Here is a 17,290-nt window from a genome sequence, read left to right as displayed (position 1 = left end):
GAAATGTGCCCACCCTTACCCTCTGGGAGTGTGTTCCATGATGATGGACAGCACTACAATTCGGTGTCCTCAGCATGAATCTCTCATTTGTTAGCCTGGTGCGGGAATTTCTGTAGGGATTTTAGTGCACAGAAAGCTATGGAAACGATATAGATGTAAATCTCAACTGCTTATTGCGAAACAATTAAAATAATTGTTAAATTATTTAAACAATTAAAATAATAGTTCAAGGATATAATAAATGGCAACCCTGACCCTGCAGCCTGAACTGCATGGGCAGACCCCAATGCCTGGGCAGGGTTCCAGCGGGGCTCTGCATGGGTGGAAGGGTTTGCCTGCCGCGATCAAACGGCAGGATTGAGGCCCAGTACAGCAAATGGCATGCGTCCCACATGATCTAATATTACTTAACCATGAGAGGCGAACCCAGGCTATACCGTTATAATGGGGAAGATCGGAGCATTCCAACGCACAATTATTTGTCTCTTTGCTGTTCGGGGAACTGTGAGGGGAGAGTCCTCATGCTAATAACCTTTAAAAGGTCTCCGTGGGAGGACTTCATTTGAAATAGCTTGTGATTTAGCTCTTGTTTTCCTTTGGTTGCTTATTGTAGCCCTGTGCTTAGTATGAGCTTCCTTCTTGGGTGATCAGCAGAATATTCCACTTGCAGAGTTAACCTTTGGACTAACAAAGCTGTTGTTCTCGTTTGTTTTCTTGATCTTTGGGCAACATGTTTTTATGGCTTTTCTTTCTTTGCCTTTCAAATCCAACTCTCAGGGTGATATGCAGCCCTTCCCTCCCTCCAGTGGGCTGGGTATGTGCTGAGATTGGTGAATGATTTCATGAATAAATGGTGTTAGGAATAAACTGCTGCTAGTCACTGAACTTCTTTGGGTGTTAAATATCTGCCTAAGTTATGAGCTGGTAGGAAGGCTGAAGTCTTGGCCTCTCTAACTCTCCTGCCCTTTTGTTTGTTTAAGAACTCTTCTTTTGGTGTTTTGAATGTTGATTTGATGCCAAATGAAAATCACCATTAACCAGGGTATTAGAATTCTCATCGGCTTTCATAGGAAACTGCTCACTGGCTGTAATACATCATTATGGTGTTAGCTGAAATACATTTAAAAGCACCCAGATGTTAGTGGTCTAAATAAAACCCCTTCCCAGACATCCTCCTGGACAAAGGCAGAAGGACCCTGGGGACTCATGGCACTCTCCTGTTCTGACTTGCAGTAAATATATTTGATTGTGTATAAACAATGCAGGTGATAAGCTGCCATCCTGTGCTCTGGCTTCCTGCCCACTAGCATGTTCAGATACACAGCAATGTCTGCTCTAGCAGACTCTGAAATCCACCCCAAATGCCAGAATTGCTCTCAATTGTTACATGGCCCAGACTCTCCACCCAAGTACAGGTGCTGGAAAGCTTAACTAATCTGGGCTCTGTCAGTGAGCTGTAGGTGAGGGGAGACTCCAGAATGTGGGGATAACCCTCGCTAGCAGCACCCACTTATTTACATCCCATTGGCAGAGCCAGCCCCCATGAAATCAGGTCCTGAGCAACTTAGTGCTTTAGAATTTATAGTGTAAGCCCATCACCTGGAATCCCACTTGGAAACGTGCAGGGAGCCAGCACTGATTATGGTGCTGCACTTCCTCTTCCCCAGCGCTGGTGTCTGGGGGAGCGCTGCGGAACAGCCGTGTCTCCAGGTGAGGAGGGCCTGGATGACTGCAACAGGGGCTGCACGTGTTTCATTGGGAACAGGTGGAGAGCAGCGCTCTCGGAGTAACAGCCTTAGGGCAGGCCAGATCTGGGAGCTCATAATTGGGGGAGGGATAGCTCAGTGGTTTGAGCGTTGACCTGCTAAACCCCAGGTTGTGAGTTCAATCCTTGAGGGGGCCATTTAGGGATCTGGGGCAATAATTGGGGATTGGCCCTGCTTTGAGCAGGGGGTTGGACTAGATGACCTCCTGAGGTCCCTTGCCACCCTAATATTCTATGATTCTATAATCCTTGGTCACAAGTTGCTATTTTCAGCATCATCTCAGTCTCCCTAGACACCGGGCTGTTGTACTGTTCCCCCTGTCTGTTGGGGTTCAGCAGGGGCTGGATGGGGAAGATTTGCAGATTAATCTGTGGAAGAGAGGTTGGTTGTTACAGGCCTCCTGACTGTGCTGCATTCTTCAAGAGGCAGTGAAGTAAAGCTGTCATTTTCCATCCGCCTGCAGGAGGCACACTACTGCGTTTCTCGTAAGCAGTTTGCTAATGAACAGGGCTGTAAGTTACGTGGACTACAGCCTGGAAACTACAGCGTCCGAATCCGAGCCACCTCGCTGGCAGGAAATGGGTCGTGGACAGAGCCCACATATTTCTATGTGGCTGATTATCGTGAGTTCACTTGCTCAAAGTTTAATGTTTTAATAGAAATCCAGGCTATTCTCTGGAGCGGGGAGCACAGCACAGAGCAGGGGCCCTGGAATAGAAGTGTATGGGGAAAAATATGGTGATCTGGGGATTACAAGTGGCAAGCGCATTAGAGAAACTTGACAATCAGTCTCTTAAAAGCTGATCTATTTCCTTCACTTATTTGTTAAAGCTGAGGCCACAGTCCTGGGTGGCTGTGCATTGCTTGCCTACGGCTTCGGGGCAAAGCAAACTGCCTTCCTGTGTGTGAGCTTAGAAACCTCTGGAAATGGGCTGTTTGAAACTGAAGAGCCACCTTCTGCATTGAGTTGAATAGCGAGAAAAGCACCCCCATCCACTTTGTGTCGGAAATGGCTTTGCTCTGCACTTGAGTTTGGGAGCGCAAGAAGGCAGTGGAGATGGGAGATCGTTTGGGAGCCACCTCTGGTTCTATTCAAAGTTCCCATCATCAGGGATGTTGATAAGCACTTTGATTTGCCCGCCTGTGACATGAATTAGCCAGCTAGCTGGATTGTCTGCAGCCGTCAAAGTGCTGAGGCGCTTGCCAATCTTGTTCTGGGTGGAGCAAAGCAGGTTTGGATAGGAAGAGATTCCTGCTTTGTGCAGTGTTGGGCCAACTGTGGAGAGCACCTCTGAGTCCTGTCACTTTGGCAGGATCTCCCCCTGGACTCATGGGTGTGCAGGTGTTTCAGGGGGGATTTCAGTCAAGAAAAGACTAAACTGCTTGGAAGCCCATGTAACACCTCCTCTCTCTCTCTCTCTCTCTCTCTCTCTCTCTCTCTCTCTCTCAGTGAACCCTCAGTCTAATATTGCTGTTGTTGTTGTCCCAATCATTTTTTCCATAATAATTGCTGGAATTATTGGAGCTGCCTACGTATTTGTGAAAAAGAGGTGAGTGATGTATATAGCTCTCAGCAGAACAACAAAATGTTTTTCCAAAGAGAGACACTAGTAGTTTTCTGTGGCTTTATAAAAGAGGTAACAGATTTTAGCAGAACAGCTAAATGACTTATCTAGGAAACATCTTCCTTTTGGAGATCTGAAGTTCAGGGGCTGTTATCTGTCCTGTGCTTTGGGAGTTACTTGAATTACATGGCTGCATGTAGGCTCTAAGCGCGTGTCTACACGGCAACTAGACACCTGCAGCTGGCCCACGCCAACCGACTCTGACTTGCGGGACTCAGGCTGCAGGGCTCTTGGACCCCGCGAGGTGGGGGTCCCAGAGCTCAGGCTCCAGTCTGAGCCCAGAAGTCTACGTCGCAATGAAACAACCCCATGAGCCCAAGTCAGCCCCACAAGCCCTAAGGCAGGGGTGGCCAACCTGAGCCTGAGAAGGAGCCAGAATTTACCAGTGTACATTGCCAGAGAGCCACAGTAATACGTCAGCAGCCCCCCATCAGCTCCTGATCCCAGCGCCTCCCACCCACCGGCAGCCCCGCCAATCAGCACCTCCCCCTCCCTCCCTGCATCTCCCGATCAGCTGTTTCGTGGCCTGCAGGAGGCTGGGGAGGAGGTGGGAGGAGCGAGGGCAGGGCAGGCTCAGGGGAGGGGACGGGAAGGGGTGGAGTAGGGGCAGGGCCTGTGGCAGAGCCAGGGGTTGAGCAGTGAGCACCCCCCAGCACATTGGAAAGTTGGCACCTGTAGCTCCAGCCCCGGAGTTGGTGCCTGTACAAGGAGCCAAATATTAACTTCTGAAGAGCCGCATGTGGCTCTGGAGCCACTGGTTGGCCACTCCGGCCTCAGGTGACAGAAACACGAGGCACAAAACTGTAGAAATATTGAAACTTTATATGTGTCTGTCTTGCTTCCAGACAAACTGAAGGACCAACGGGGCCACTGTATGCATCCTCTAACCCGGAGTACCTGAGTGCCAGTGATGGTGAGAGCATGCTGCAGTTCTGACCATTCCAGTGCTTCACTTGGTTTTGAATTATGACTTGGGAAACATGGATCAACTTATAAAAGCTTAAAAGATGTTCTTGTCCATTCCTGGGTGGGAAAATACTGGTACTAGAGCAATTCTAGGGTAGAGAGGAGGAGCTCAGTTAGTTTAAAAAAAAACAACAACCCACTTTTGGGTTGGCAATAACTATTGGGAAGTGGTGTGCTATTAACATGCTCGCTACTTTGCAGGATAGGAACATAAAGCAGGTGATGCTGGGATTTTTACTGCCTCTCTTGGCTGTTGTATTTCTCCAGGTTTTTTTGCTCAAGAATCTCTGGTACACTGATGCTTTTCAAAGAATATCTAATGGGATCACAATCAACACCTGCATCTTTTGCATGCCTCACATTTCTCAGGGCTACTCTGTGTAATCCACTGAAAAGGGTTTGGAAAGGAGTTCCTCCCTTTCCTGCTGTAGGAATGCCTGTCAGCTTAGACAGTACACTGTGTTTAAGCAAAGTACTGTGCATCCAATTTCATTGTGTTAAGGGGAGTAAGAAGGGGGCTGTTCACTGAAGCAGTCATGTTTGCCCTCTTGCCCAGGCTTCTGCAGTACGAGGCTGACAGTCTGCACACAGCAAGATTATTTTAAGATGTTGAGTTTTAGAACAGTATCTTTGTATCCATTCTTTGTTTATATTTGTTATATCTTCGTGGAAAGTGAGCTCAGTACGAAATATTACATCCAGTACAGGAGCGGGACATGGGTGTTTGAACTAGTGAATGTGAATGCTGGATGTCTGCATGTGGATCATAATCCCCCTTTTACCTGCATTGTGCGCTTGCAGCTGCATTCTGTCACTCACCCTGCAGATTTTCCCTAGCACACGCTTTGCAAGACTCAGTCCTAATGTCTGTGGGACAGATGCTCCTCGCCTCGCCCCTGGTGCAGACATTTGCACCAGGATAAAGTGGGTATGAAATACTGCTGTCTGATTAGGCAGTGTTTCACACCCACCTTGCTTAGATGTAAATGGCTGCACAAGGCAGGGGGTGACTTTGGCCCCCAGTCTCCAGACCAGCCCCTGTCTCGCTGAGGTGGGAACAGTGTCAAGGCCTGGGTGCTCCTGTCTCCTGTGCCTGATTGCAGAAACCTCTCTCCAGTAACTGCTCTGCTCATTCAGAAATGTCTTTCTCCACATGACAGTTTATGTGCCCGATGAATGGGAAGTCCCACGAGACAAGATTAACCTTCTCAGAGAGCTCGGGCAAGGCTCCTTTGGGATGGTGTATGATGGGATAGCCAAAGACATAGTGAAAGGGGAGTCAGAGACTCGGGTAGCTGTGAAAACCGTTAACGAATCTGCCAGCCTCCGGGAGCGCATTGAGTTTCTGAATGAAGCTTCTGTAATGAAAGGGTTCAGCTGCCATCACGTGGTAAGTGAAGTTTCTCTACAGTAAATGACTTGTTGGTGAAAATTCCACCTTCGAACTAATGTCTCTTTAGTGCTTTATAATGCTAGAGGATCAGGCTGAAAAAATGGTTGAAAGGGAAGCAAAATCCATCAGTGAGAGAAACAGGCAGCTTCTGGAAAATTCGTCTTCCTGTATAATTTTCCTTGTGCTCTTTCAAACCCCCACTTCATGACAGGGCCCCATGTCCCGTGACAGCACTCTGGAATCTTGCTACAGAAGTGTTGGTGTGACCAGAGTGGGGCCAGCTATGGTCACTCAATTAGGGTGAACTGCAAAGAATGGGGAAGACAAACCCCGTAGAGCTGGTGGATATTCCAATACTTAGATTTACAAAGCCAGCATAAAACCTCTTCTTTATTACCTTCCTGGTTACTCAGAAGTCCAGACAATACAGTTCCCTTAAAAGTGATCCAGCCTCAGGCCCCCATCCAGGTACCTAAGTCAAATATGATGATTTCTGTAAATCTTATTTCATCATATAAATGAAAGGGTTCTACTAATCCCTAAGGATCGGACACGTCACTCCCAGGTTAATGAATGCTTCAGATCTTACCCAAATACACGCTACAACCAATTCTTATTAACTAAACTAAAATTTATTAAAAAACAAGAGAGAGAGAGTATGGTTAAAAGATCAATATATGTACAGACATGAGTTTAATCCATTGGGGTTCAGATTCCTAACAGAGATGGTGAGCTTTATAGTTGCAAAGAGTTCCTTTAGAATTCAGTTCATTGGTCATAGTCCAATGTCCAAATCTCTCATTCAGGGCATACCAGCATAACTGGGATCTCAGTCTTGCAGCTCAAACTTCCCCTGATGAAACCTAAGCAGATCTGAGATGACAGAATCAGGACCCAAGGGTCTTTTTATACAGTGTTCTAGCATCCACTTGACCACACAGTCCTGGTTAAACAATAGGCTTTTGATGTAACCTTTTGCTTTCTAAACACCACCGGTAATTAGTTACACAAATTAACATAGGGCAGTTTATCCATTAGGCAGTCTATTGCCTTCAAAGAGACATATAGAAAATGACATTATTTTAGCCAAGATTCATCCAAATGTTAATATTCCCTTTTGATCTCTGAATCAATATTTATAGTGACAGACAGGAACTGTCTGTTTACGGGTAGCATCTAAGATACACACAATTAGTATTACTTCTAACAATATAGGTTTGCATTTCAAAGTTCTAGCCTATTTACCATGAATATCCCTAATTATCATTTGCATACCTTTCTAACATGACTTTAAAGGTGGGCTTTGAGTCATTCACCCTGCAAGCTGTTTAACCCTTTCTAGCCATGTGTTACCGTTTGTTTGATTGTAAACTCCATTTTCACAAATGTGCCATGCCCAGACACAACGCTAAGGGAGAAATACCATTTCTGTTTTTCAGGTTCGCCTCCTAGGGGTGGTCTCAAAAGGACAACCCACACTGGTTGTCATGGAACTGATGGCACATGGAGATCTGAAAAGTTACCTTCGCTCCCTGAGACCTGATGCTGAGGTAAAGGTGGGAGAGAAGTGATATGGGGGGGGGGGGGCGGCGGGGCGGGGTGTCATACAACAGACTGATTTGCTTTGGTCTTTAATACTTTCTGACTTAACTTCAGAATAACCCTGGCCGTCCCCCACCCACTCTCAGAGAGATGATCCAGATGGCTGCAGAGATTGCAGATGGTATGGCTTACCTGAATGCCAAAAAGTTTGTCCACAGAGACCTTGCAGCCCGTAACTGTATGGTTGCAGAAGATTTTACTGTAAAAATTGGAGGTATGTAATGTGTGCTTCAGATCTAATACTAAGCTTTAACTGTTGAGGAGGTTCTGTGAAATCCTAGACTAGTGCTACAAAGAGCCAGCTGATCTCCATTGATTTTTAACTGGCTTTAAAGTTCTTCACTGAGGTGAACTTCCTTTGCCCAATATCTTTTCCTGTTTCACCTGTCTTGCAGAAGGACCTGCAGGCACTTTGGTAAGTGGATTGTCGAGGTGAGCCTCACTGCAGCATCTACAGCTTCTACTGAAATGCAATTAATAACTTCTTCTAATGAAAGCTCCTTAGGGAATGTCATATTATTTCTTGCTTCCATGAGATCTGTGATGGAGAAAGTATCCTATTCATGGAGCATAAACTAAAAGTTAAGGACTGCTAAAGATGTAATTAGGCCCAAGGACTAGTTTTTATGGAGTACAAACATCTAAAACAAGTTCTTATCACCAGTTAAGTTGACAAAATTTAAAAATAATCCAAACCCCCCTCAAAGCCTCCTGTGGCCTGAGGCCAGCCATCTGGAATTTCAGGCCAAAAGGAATTCTGTTTTCATCAAGAGTGGGAAGAGATCAGTCAAAATAGGGCTTAGTTACAACTGTGACAGTTTCCATTCCAGTGGAATGGTACCATGGCTGCATAATAGTTTAGGAAGGAGATTTGGGGGGAGCGGGGAGAAGGTGGAAGATGCTCAGCCTCTAAATACTCTCAAGATAGCAGCATGACTGAAAGTTGGGGTGTCATAGGTGGAGTAATTGGGCAGCAAGACAGACTCTAAGGCAAGTGACTGTGGCTCCCACACTGCAGAGATCCAGGAGAGGATTGTAGAAGACACCAGTGGAATGAAGTAGGAGGAGTCCAGCGCTGTGGGTGCCTGACCCCGCCTTCTGTGCTGGTCCACACGGTGTTAATGTGCACGTGTTACAGAAACCGGAGTCTTTTCAGCAAGTGGCAGGGCTGGACTGGGCATTAGTAATACATCCTAACTTCTTTTGTCAGATTTTGGCATGACCAGAGATATCTATGAGACCGACTATTACCGTAAAGGAGGCAAAGGGCTGCTGCCTGTGAGGTGGATGGCACCCGAATCTCTAAAGGATGGTGTCTTTACTGCTTACTCAGATGTGTGGTAAGTTGTATTCTGCATTCCATGATGAATTGTAGCAGGATTCCTAATAGTGACATGGGTGACTTGATCTGCGGGGGGGAGGGGGGGGGGGGTTGTTAGTTCTTCAGAGAACAGGAAATTATATTTTAAAGGAGCTTCTTAAATATATAGTGCATCTTTTAAAATCTTCCTGCCCCAAAAGTAAGCTGAACATTGTTTTCTCTAGATCCTCAGTATCAGTCTGATCAGTGGTTCTGGTCTTTTCTCAGGTCATTTGGAGTTGTCCTTTGGGAGATAAGTAGTTTGGCGGAGCAGCCATACCAGGGACTCTCTAACGAACAGGTGCTAAAATTTGTAATGGATGGCGGATACCTGGATCAGCCAGACAACTGTCCGGAGAGACTGTAAGTATTAGAGGCGAGTGGGAACTGTTATGCTCCTTTGGTTAAGGTATGGCCACTTAAGGTGGCTGTAATTCCGCCCACTTCCCACCCTGATGAATGGGGGGAGCAAAGATGAATTTTGAGAGCCACCTGACAAAGAAATGTTGTCACCCCATCCTGAGTGACCCAGAGATGAAGAGGAGAGTCAAGGGCAGCCCAGGAGACTAGAAAGGAAAGCCAAACTAAACTGGGCTATATGATCATAAGAAGAGAAAGTGCACATCAGAGGGCGTGAAGGCCAGAACATGGGGAAAGCCTAAAATATAAATAGGCCAAAACGAAAGGCCTCTCCCATCACTGCATTTTAATGCACAGTGATTCACCTCTGCAGAGTGATGTGCTATGTAGGGCTGTGCTTGCTTCTCTGCAGTTCCTTCCAAGTGGCCGTAAGTGCTGGGGAGAGGCTCATGAATCAAAAGGGGGTGGGTGCTCCAGCACTGTAGAAGCTGTCTGCAAATCGACACCTGCCTGGCTGACCCCTGGTCATACGTCTGTGTTAGACAATTCCACCTGGTTTGCTTCTAGGCAAGAGTGGTGGCCACTTTCCATGGATTAACTTTCAGGAATCCCTCATCTGGTGAATGGGAAGGGAGGGTGGAAAGTGTCTTGTCTTCTGCTTTTTCCTGTCTCTCAGGCATAGCAAGGGCCCTAGTTAGTCTGTCCTCTCCAGTGGTTTTGTCATCCCATCAGCATTTTATCCTTGCCCAGCATGTGCTCAGTATTTGATTCTGTAGCCAACCTCAAGGGAGCACTGAAACTCTCCTCCCAAATGATGGGAATAACAATGGGCTTAACCCCCTATGGCCACTCAGGTGGGGGTTACTAAGAGAGTGATGGTGCTTAAGATCTGGAGTGCTGAATGTCATGCTGCCAATAACGAGTCCTTCTAGAATGAAACTTGCAGGGTCTCAGATAAGTGGCTAGCCCCAGTGTTTAGTGTTAAAAATCGCAGTGGAGCTGTCTGTGTCCTGCTACCCAAGTCTAGCCAGCTCTAGGCTGCGTGTTGTCTGACGTGTTAGCCATCATCTTCCAGAGCCTGCATTTGAACGTGAACAGGACCTGGGCTGCCCACGGGAACAGCTGGGAGGAGGAGTGGCAGGGCAGGTAGAGATGCGAGGGATGGGGAAAGGGCAAACACTGGAGGTCAGAAATACAGGGAGGCTCAAAAAGAAAACCTCTTGTAGAGAGAGAGAGAAAACATTAAACAGACTTAGAAAAAGAATAAAAAATGGTATAAATTGGCCATGAGTAAATTGAGACTGGAAATTAGAAAAAGGTTTCTGATCATTAGAGGAAGGAGATTCTGGAACAGCCTCTCAGTAGAAATAGTGGGGTATAAAAAAACAACTGAACTAGTTTTAAAATGGAGCTCAGTAAGTTTTATGAACAGGGTTATATGATGGGTGGCCTGCAGTAGCAGCGGAATGGGCTCCATGACCAGGAGGTTCTTTCCATTCCTGCGTTTCTACAATTGAATGAATCTGAGGGAGTCATGGGCCCTGACAGACATGGAAGGAGAGGAGCATGAGGCTATAATAGGAAAAGTGGAGAGCAGGAAGAGAAACTGGAGAGGAAGAGAAGAAAACATAAGAGACTGTAAGTTGAAATGTTTGACCCGGGAATCAGAGAGTTGACAGCCATCACAGGGCGTTTGTCCCAACATTGGTTCGGATATTAAATTACACCAGCCCCTACTCAGGGCTGTGCTCGTAAAAGTGATTCCCAGATACCGACTCTCTTCTCTGTCCCCTTTCAGGCATAGCCTGATGCAGATGTGCTGGCAGTACAACCCCAAAATGCGCCCTACCTTCATCGAGATCATCGAGATGCTGAAGGAGGACTTGCACCCCAGCTTCCAGGAGGTCTCATTCTTTTACAGTGAAGAAAACAAACCTCCCGAGACAGAGGAGTTCGAGATGGACTTTGAGAACATGGAGAGCATACCCCTTGACCCTTCCTCCTATTCGCAGAGGGACAAAGTCCTGGGGCGGGACAATGGGCCCTCCATGGGCCTCAAGGGGAACTATGAAGAGCATATACCTTACACTCACATGAACGGTGGCAAGAAAAACGGGCGGATTCTGTCCATGCCTAGGTCGAGCCCTTCCTAACACCACCTGTTTGGCCCAAGAGTTGTGTCTTTGCTTTTCCCCTCCGTGAATCTCAGGACTCTTGTTGTTGCTGCCACAGCGTATGACATACAACTACAAACTCTCTGTTCAGATTTTTAATCATCTTATGATTAACAGACTTTTTTTGACAAGTTAAGTGGTTGTCAATGGACTTATCTGTGAACATAAATGGAAAAGGTTTCCATGGTGGCTGTCCCTTCTGTAGCCATGGTTCAAAACAGGAACTAACCTTGTAAATTAGGTTGAAAGAAGAGAGTCCACATTTGCCAACAAAGGAAATGAAAATCGATGCTGTCTGAGCTACATTATAAAAGTGCAGAGCAAAACTTCTGCAGGACATAAATGTTCTCAGTAGAATTCCAAGCTTTATGGCATCCTCTTCAGAAGTGTTTTTCACTACAGCCGAAGGATTTTAACACCCATTAATTGGACACGCCATTTCCTCAGATTGACCAATAGCTGCTGCTTTCATACTTTTTTAATGAGTTAAATCCGAGTGTGTGTGTGTGTGTGTGTGTGCGCATGCGTGCGCAGTATATATACATGGGGTGTGTATATATATACAGATATACACTTCTTTTGTACATACGTTTTGTATGTTCTCACAGAAGCTTTCCTCTTCTTGGAAGTGTGTACTTCTCTCTTTCCCAGTTTCCTGGAGTGATTGAACCCTAAACAGATTATTTTTGTACTAAGGACTCTTGGGAGTAGTTTTCTCTCATAAGCATATGAGGAAAAATATGCTAGGAGCCAAAGGAGTAGAAATCTGAGATTTGTGGCTACTTTCAAGACCAAACAAAACAGAAACCCCTGACTGGATATCAAGCTTTCTGTCCTTATAGCATTGAGTATATATATTGTTTGTTGTAACATATTTAAAGTGTTTTTAGTTTTAAATGTTAACTACCATATAAATTATTGAGTGTTTATGATTCTTTTTTGGGGGAGGGGATTGGGGAGTTTGTTTGGTCTTAAAGTGGTCCATGGATTTCAGAATGAACTTTATTTTAGCTGATTACCCTCTTAGGAACTATGAAGCACATGTTAAGTTTGTACTTGACAAGGCTTCAAAATATGGTTTCATGATTTATATCACACAGTCAGCCGGCTCCAGCTAAAGCCCCAAGATAAAATAGTTTGGACTTGAGTTGGTTGGCGGGGGCTGACAGACAAAGCATTGCCTCAGCCTTCTGTCGCTCTGCTACTTCACTTTCTTTCCCTTCCGTGTGCACTTTTCCACAGACATTGAAGAAAACGGCGCCAGGTGAAAGAGCAAAATCTCTAACAGAACAACAGACACTAACCCAACTCAGAGCGGGGAGTGCCTGGCTCCAAGAGTGGAGCCAAAGCTGAACGTGCCTGTGGTGAGCTAGTCTGTGCCTGTCTGCAGCCTGCGCGGGCATTTGGCCTGGCAGAAGAAGTGGGATTTTGGCATTTTGCTGAGATACCTGCATCATGCCCCATGGATAGTTACGGGGCCATTTTGTTCTTAGCCAGCGCCTCCAGCTCTTCAGGATGCTAACTTCTGTGTTTTGGGCTGGGCTTTGTTTGGCTGCTGTTTTGCATAAAAGGCAAAGCTGTTTAGCTTAGGGTGTTAGAAAAGCATCATGAAACTACATGTCTCCTACAGTGATGAAAGGATGTACTGTCAGGGAAAGGGGCTGAAGCAGAGGGGAGTGAATGTACTAATAGGCTTGAAAGAAGCAAACCCCTGGATGTTGCAGGCCATTGTAATGCAGGTGATGGTTTCAAAGGGAGACAGAAGGTGAAAATCAGCAGCTTTTCTTTGTGGACAGCTCAGGGAGCCACGACTAACACAGTGACTCCGTGAGTTCCCTGTGCTGGGAGTAAATGGTTCAGTCCTGGCTCATCTGGGTGGGGCACTAAGCGTGTAGGTATGTGGCTTGTTGCTCCAGACCACGTGCGGCTGCTTCGTCCTTCCTGCAATTGAAAGACCAATCACTGAAAATAAAATAAGGGTTGGTGCTAATAGGGAGCACATCACTGATCCCTCCCTGCTAACCCAAAACTACAGACACCTGGTAGTAGGCACCTAGATAAAGGATTATGGACTTTCTGCACCTCCTGAAAGGAACAGCACCCCCTTATGTTTGTAAGGCCTGACTCAGTTGGGACAAAGGGAGAAGGTACAAAAAGATTGTTCACAAAATTAGATGCAAAATGTATTGTGTAAATATGAGGCCAGAACTTTACAGTTTGAAAGGCCTAGCTTGCATTCTTGTGCTTTACAAAATAGTAACTATTTAGCAGCTCTACGCTACACTGCAGGGAAGAAGTATTCACACACTTTTCTAATTGAGAGAGGTTTTCTTATTAGGAAAATTTTTATTTATTTTAATATAAAATCGCTGTAAAAACCATTTTCTTTCTTAAAACATACAAAACGTGTACATTTTTATCTTTGAAAACTAGGCAGGAGGGTGTGGTGGGGTGTTGTTGTTTTTTTTGTTCTGTTCTGGCACAGTCTACCTCAGTGTCCCATAAGGCTATTTTTAATATTGTGCATCTCTAGACTTGATGAAATATTCTGGTCTGGACCTATTATGAATTGGGGAAAATCAATATCAGCTGATTCCAATACGAGGGACCATTCACCGGCGGGATGGGAGAACAGCTAATCATTATTTATCACTTAACTTAAGCAGTAACGACCAAAACCCTATTTGTGGCTCCAAGTACAGTACACAATGGCCAAATTTGACTGATGCAATCCTCTTAGTTTTGCTGTGATCAGGAAAATATCCTGATATGGACAAAATAGTAATTTCCAAGGCTAAATATTTTAAGTATTTGGACGTTCTTCCTGATGCAATGCTCTGAAATAGAATAAATGGCCTTTGTTTGGAATAACACGTGACCAGTGTGGACCAGATAATCAACAGTGCGTAATAGATCTAGTTGGAGTTGGACAGCTTGGATCACGTCCATGTTCTTAATTTATACCAGTGTGAATCTGGAGTAAACGATAATGAGATGTGACCCCTAAAGTACAACTTTCTCACCATACTGTTGCTTTAGGAACATTGCAGAATTGAAGTGATTGACTCTAGCTATTATTGGCACTGTAGAAGACCTTATATGTACAAAATATTGGAACCCCGTATTGGGTTTGGCTAGCTTTAGTTGATATTGGTTGGCCCTGTGTAGTGCACATGACTTGCAGTGTCCAGCTCTTTGAAGAAGGCAGGGAATATATACTGTGTTTTGTGGTCCAGGCAGTCATTCACGTGGCATAAATACATGTTCCTCACATGGGTTACTTCAGACTTCTTTTCTCTCTCTCTCTTTCTCTTTCACTCTCTGCATGCGTGTGTGTGGGTGCGGGGGTGGGTGTTGAAATCTAGTTCCTTTTTTTAAAAATCAGCTGTTACAGCACTTAGCGTTTAAAGCTGATGCTTGCTTTCCTGTAGAGGTGAGAAGCACAATTGAAAATGCTCTGCTAAAGCCCAGCCTTTGCTTTGGAGAATCTTCATTTTTAGCCCACAGTTGACATTGTGGTCCATACTGTTGAAATTAACGTTATCCTGAAGCGTGCTGGGGCTCAGAAGGACCCTGGCACTGTGCCTTGCTGGGAACTACTCCTGTAACACCAGCCAAGAGGCAGCAGGGCCCATGCATGAATATAGTTGATGAGATCTGTGTGTGGTGGACGAAAGGTTCTAGTTTTGAGCTGTTCCTACTAACTCATTTGCAGAAAGAGCGTTCGCAATAATTGGCTTGTTCCTGGTCCCTGCGGAGCTGTTGCTTTCATGAACTTAACAGATTCATATGGGAGCTGAAAATACTGTTACTGTAACAGAAGCACAGGCAGATGCTGAGGGAGAAATCCTGCCCTTTGCGAGAGGCGAGGAGGAGAACAATTGTCCATGACCCAAGGTGGAATGGCTCAGACTGAGCAGTTGCAGCACGCTATTGAGAAGCCCTCTTTCTCCTTGTCCAGAGCATGTCTCTCTGGCTATCATTGGTACCGGTGACCACAGTAGATGTCAGGATGGGCCCCCTTCTTAACATTCACCTGAGAACCCGTCCTGCTGCCTTGTGATGCAGGTAGGAAGTTCTCCACATCTCCCACTGCAAAAGGCGTCCAGCCCCACAGTGTAACACTATTTCTAAAGCTAGCAAAGCAGAAGAGATGAGCAGTGAGTCCTTGTGCACTGCTGTATTTCTGTAATGCAAACGTTAAAGCGTGAGAACAGACCGGTTTCTCAGAAACATTTGCACGTTAAATTCAGTTGCCACTTCCTGAATGCCTCTTGCGAGGCTGGTGGTACTTCACTTGCAATACAGCACACCTTGCACTGCAAAACCTATCTGCTAGGTTCAAAATGTCTGTTGTGGCTGCTTGTAAATATTCTATCGTTGTAAAACAGAAGAGCTGATTATCGTAAACTAACTGTGCCAGCAGTTATTAGGTTAGACATGTGACATGAAATAGACCAAGCTGCAACTTCACGATCTTTCTTACATTGAGTAGGAAAGCAGCTACATCAGATGGAAAAAGGCTGCTGTCAGGTTGCTAAAGGGTACTTTGGATTATGGGTCGTATATCTGTTTCTTGTCAAATTTGTATTGTAATAATGGGACACTTTTGCTTAATTTTTAGTATGTTGCATATGATGATGGTTTCTCTTTGGAAAATCTCAAAGTTGCTTCCCGTGCTATTTACCTAGAATATGATGGAGGAGGAGGACAGGAGTGAGGTAGATACTGTGCCAATTATCCTTGAGCCTCATTTTCTTGGGGGAAGGGGAGAGGAGAGCAAATTCCCTCTTGAATGTCACTGTGCTATGAAGAAGGGGCCTTGAGGAGCACTAAGCCTTCACTACAGAGCTGGTGCCTCCAGATATTACTGAGACTATATGCTTGTTTTACAAGTTAGAAATCAAACCAAAATTTTTTGTGCCATAAATGTTTGCTAAAGAGGCTCATGCTGGGGCCCCATCAATCCACGTGAGATGGGTTCCGAGGCTCTGCTCTGGCATCTTGAATAATACCAGAGGAAGCAAGAAAACTGCAGGAGAACCTTTGATCCTCTTTATTTCCTAGCCTGCCTCAAAAGCCACCTGACTAAACTTCTCTTGGAACTTCTTTTTTACTTGGAGACTAGGTGGGCATGTTTTATGTCACAAGCTAATTGCCTTTGAAAGCACAGCTGGTGCCTATCAGTTTCCTAGGAGTAGCGTCCAGGGAAAGGAGCTGTTGAATGAATTGGAATCGAGGAATAGTACCGTCAGAAATACATAAAGTCTCTGAGATAAGATTAGTTGTTGTTTCTATGAACTTAATAAAAAGGCCAATTTTAATTTATCTTCTGCTTGGTTCGATGTTAACTCTGCTTGCATACTGTACACAAATGTTGATGTAAGAGCATTAACATGCCTCAGCCTGTTCTGTTTTGGCTTGCCTTGTTACGAATATCATAAGAATGAGGCCAACAGTAATTTTTCCCTTTGGAAGAATTTGAATATTTGAAGGCAGTTTTAAAACTTCTGTTTTTATAAAAACAGCTGCTGCCATGAAATATGTCCTTTAAAAACAAAAAAAACAACCATTCGTGTCCTTCCAGAAGATAAGCACTTATTCTTGCAGTTTAACAAATGTACTGCACCACAAAGCAAGCTATAAGAGTACAGGTGGAGAAGTGGTGATTTTTATATTGTATAATAAAGTTAGTATTAATTTTTACAGTGTTACTCTTTCTTTTGTCAAAGTAGTTGCAGTCAGCAAGAAAGAACGTTCCTGAAAGTCTTTTTTGTTCTTAACTCCCTAAATTGTCCAAAAGCCTAGTAAATGATTCATTTCACTCATTCTAGAAAATCATGATTGATGGACGCTTTGGCCCAGACTGAGCTACATGCCTAACTTTTCAAAGTACTTGAGTAAATCTCAGTGACTTAAATTAAGGCATGTGCTTGAGCAACTAGCTGAATTAGGGCCAGTATTAACACCCTGCAAAGTATATTCTCTGTTTAGCTCTGGCTTCGTGTTACAATGAATAGAAAAATCTAGGTTGAATGGGGAAA

General features: G+C 45.0%; 1 protein-coding gene across 2 annotated transcripts in view; it reads left to right on the top strand.

Annotated features, from left to right (window-relative positions):
• Positions 1–16,471, top strand: part of INSR (insulin receptor) — a 104,572-nt gene extending 88,101 nt beyond the window's left edge. For both annotated transcript variants that reach the window (XM_074939835.1, XM_074939836.1), the window contains 9 exons: positions 2,230–2,389; positions 3,217–3,316; positions 4,237–4,304; positions 5,518–5,747; positions 7,190–7,300; positions 7,407–7,566; positions 8,563–8,692; positions 8,941–9,075; positions 10,871–16,471. In XM_074939835.1, the coding sequence (XP_074795936.1) occupies positions 2,230–2,389; positions 3,217–3,316; positions 4,237–4,304; positions 5,518–5,747; positions 7,190–7,300; positions 7,407–7,566; positions 8,563–8,692; positions 8,941–9,075; positions 10,871–11,225 (1,449 nt within the window). In that variant the 3' untranslated portion in view covers positions 11,226–16,471. The remainder of the gene's footprint in view (positions 1–2,229; positions 2,390–3,216; positions 3,317–4,236; positions 4,305–5,517; positions 5,748–7,189; positions 7,301–7,406; positions 7,567–8,562; positions 8,693–8,940; positions 9,076–10,870) is intronic.
• Positions 16,472–17,290: the final 819 nt, after the last annotated feature.

The sequence above is a fragment of the Natator depressus genome, chromosome 25, assembly GCF_965152275.1.
Source record: "Natator depressus isolate rNatDep1 chromosome 25, rNatDep2.hap1, whole genome shotgun sequence".
Taxonomy (NCBI): domain Eukaryota; kingdom Metazoa; phylum Chordata; order Testudines; family Cheloniidae; genus Natator; species Natator depressus.
Note: the sequence above shows the minus strand (reverse complement) of the source record. Positions and strands in the feature narration are given on the sequence as shown.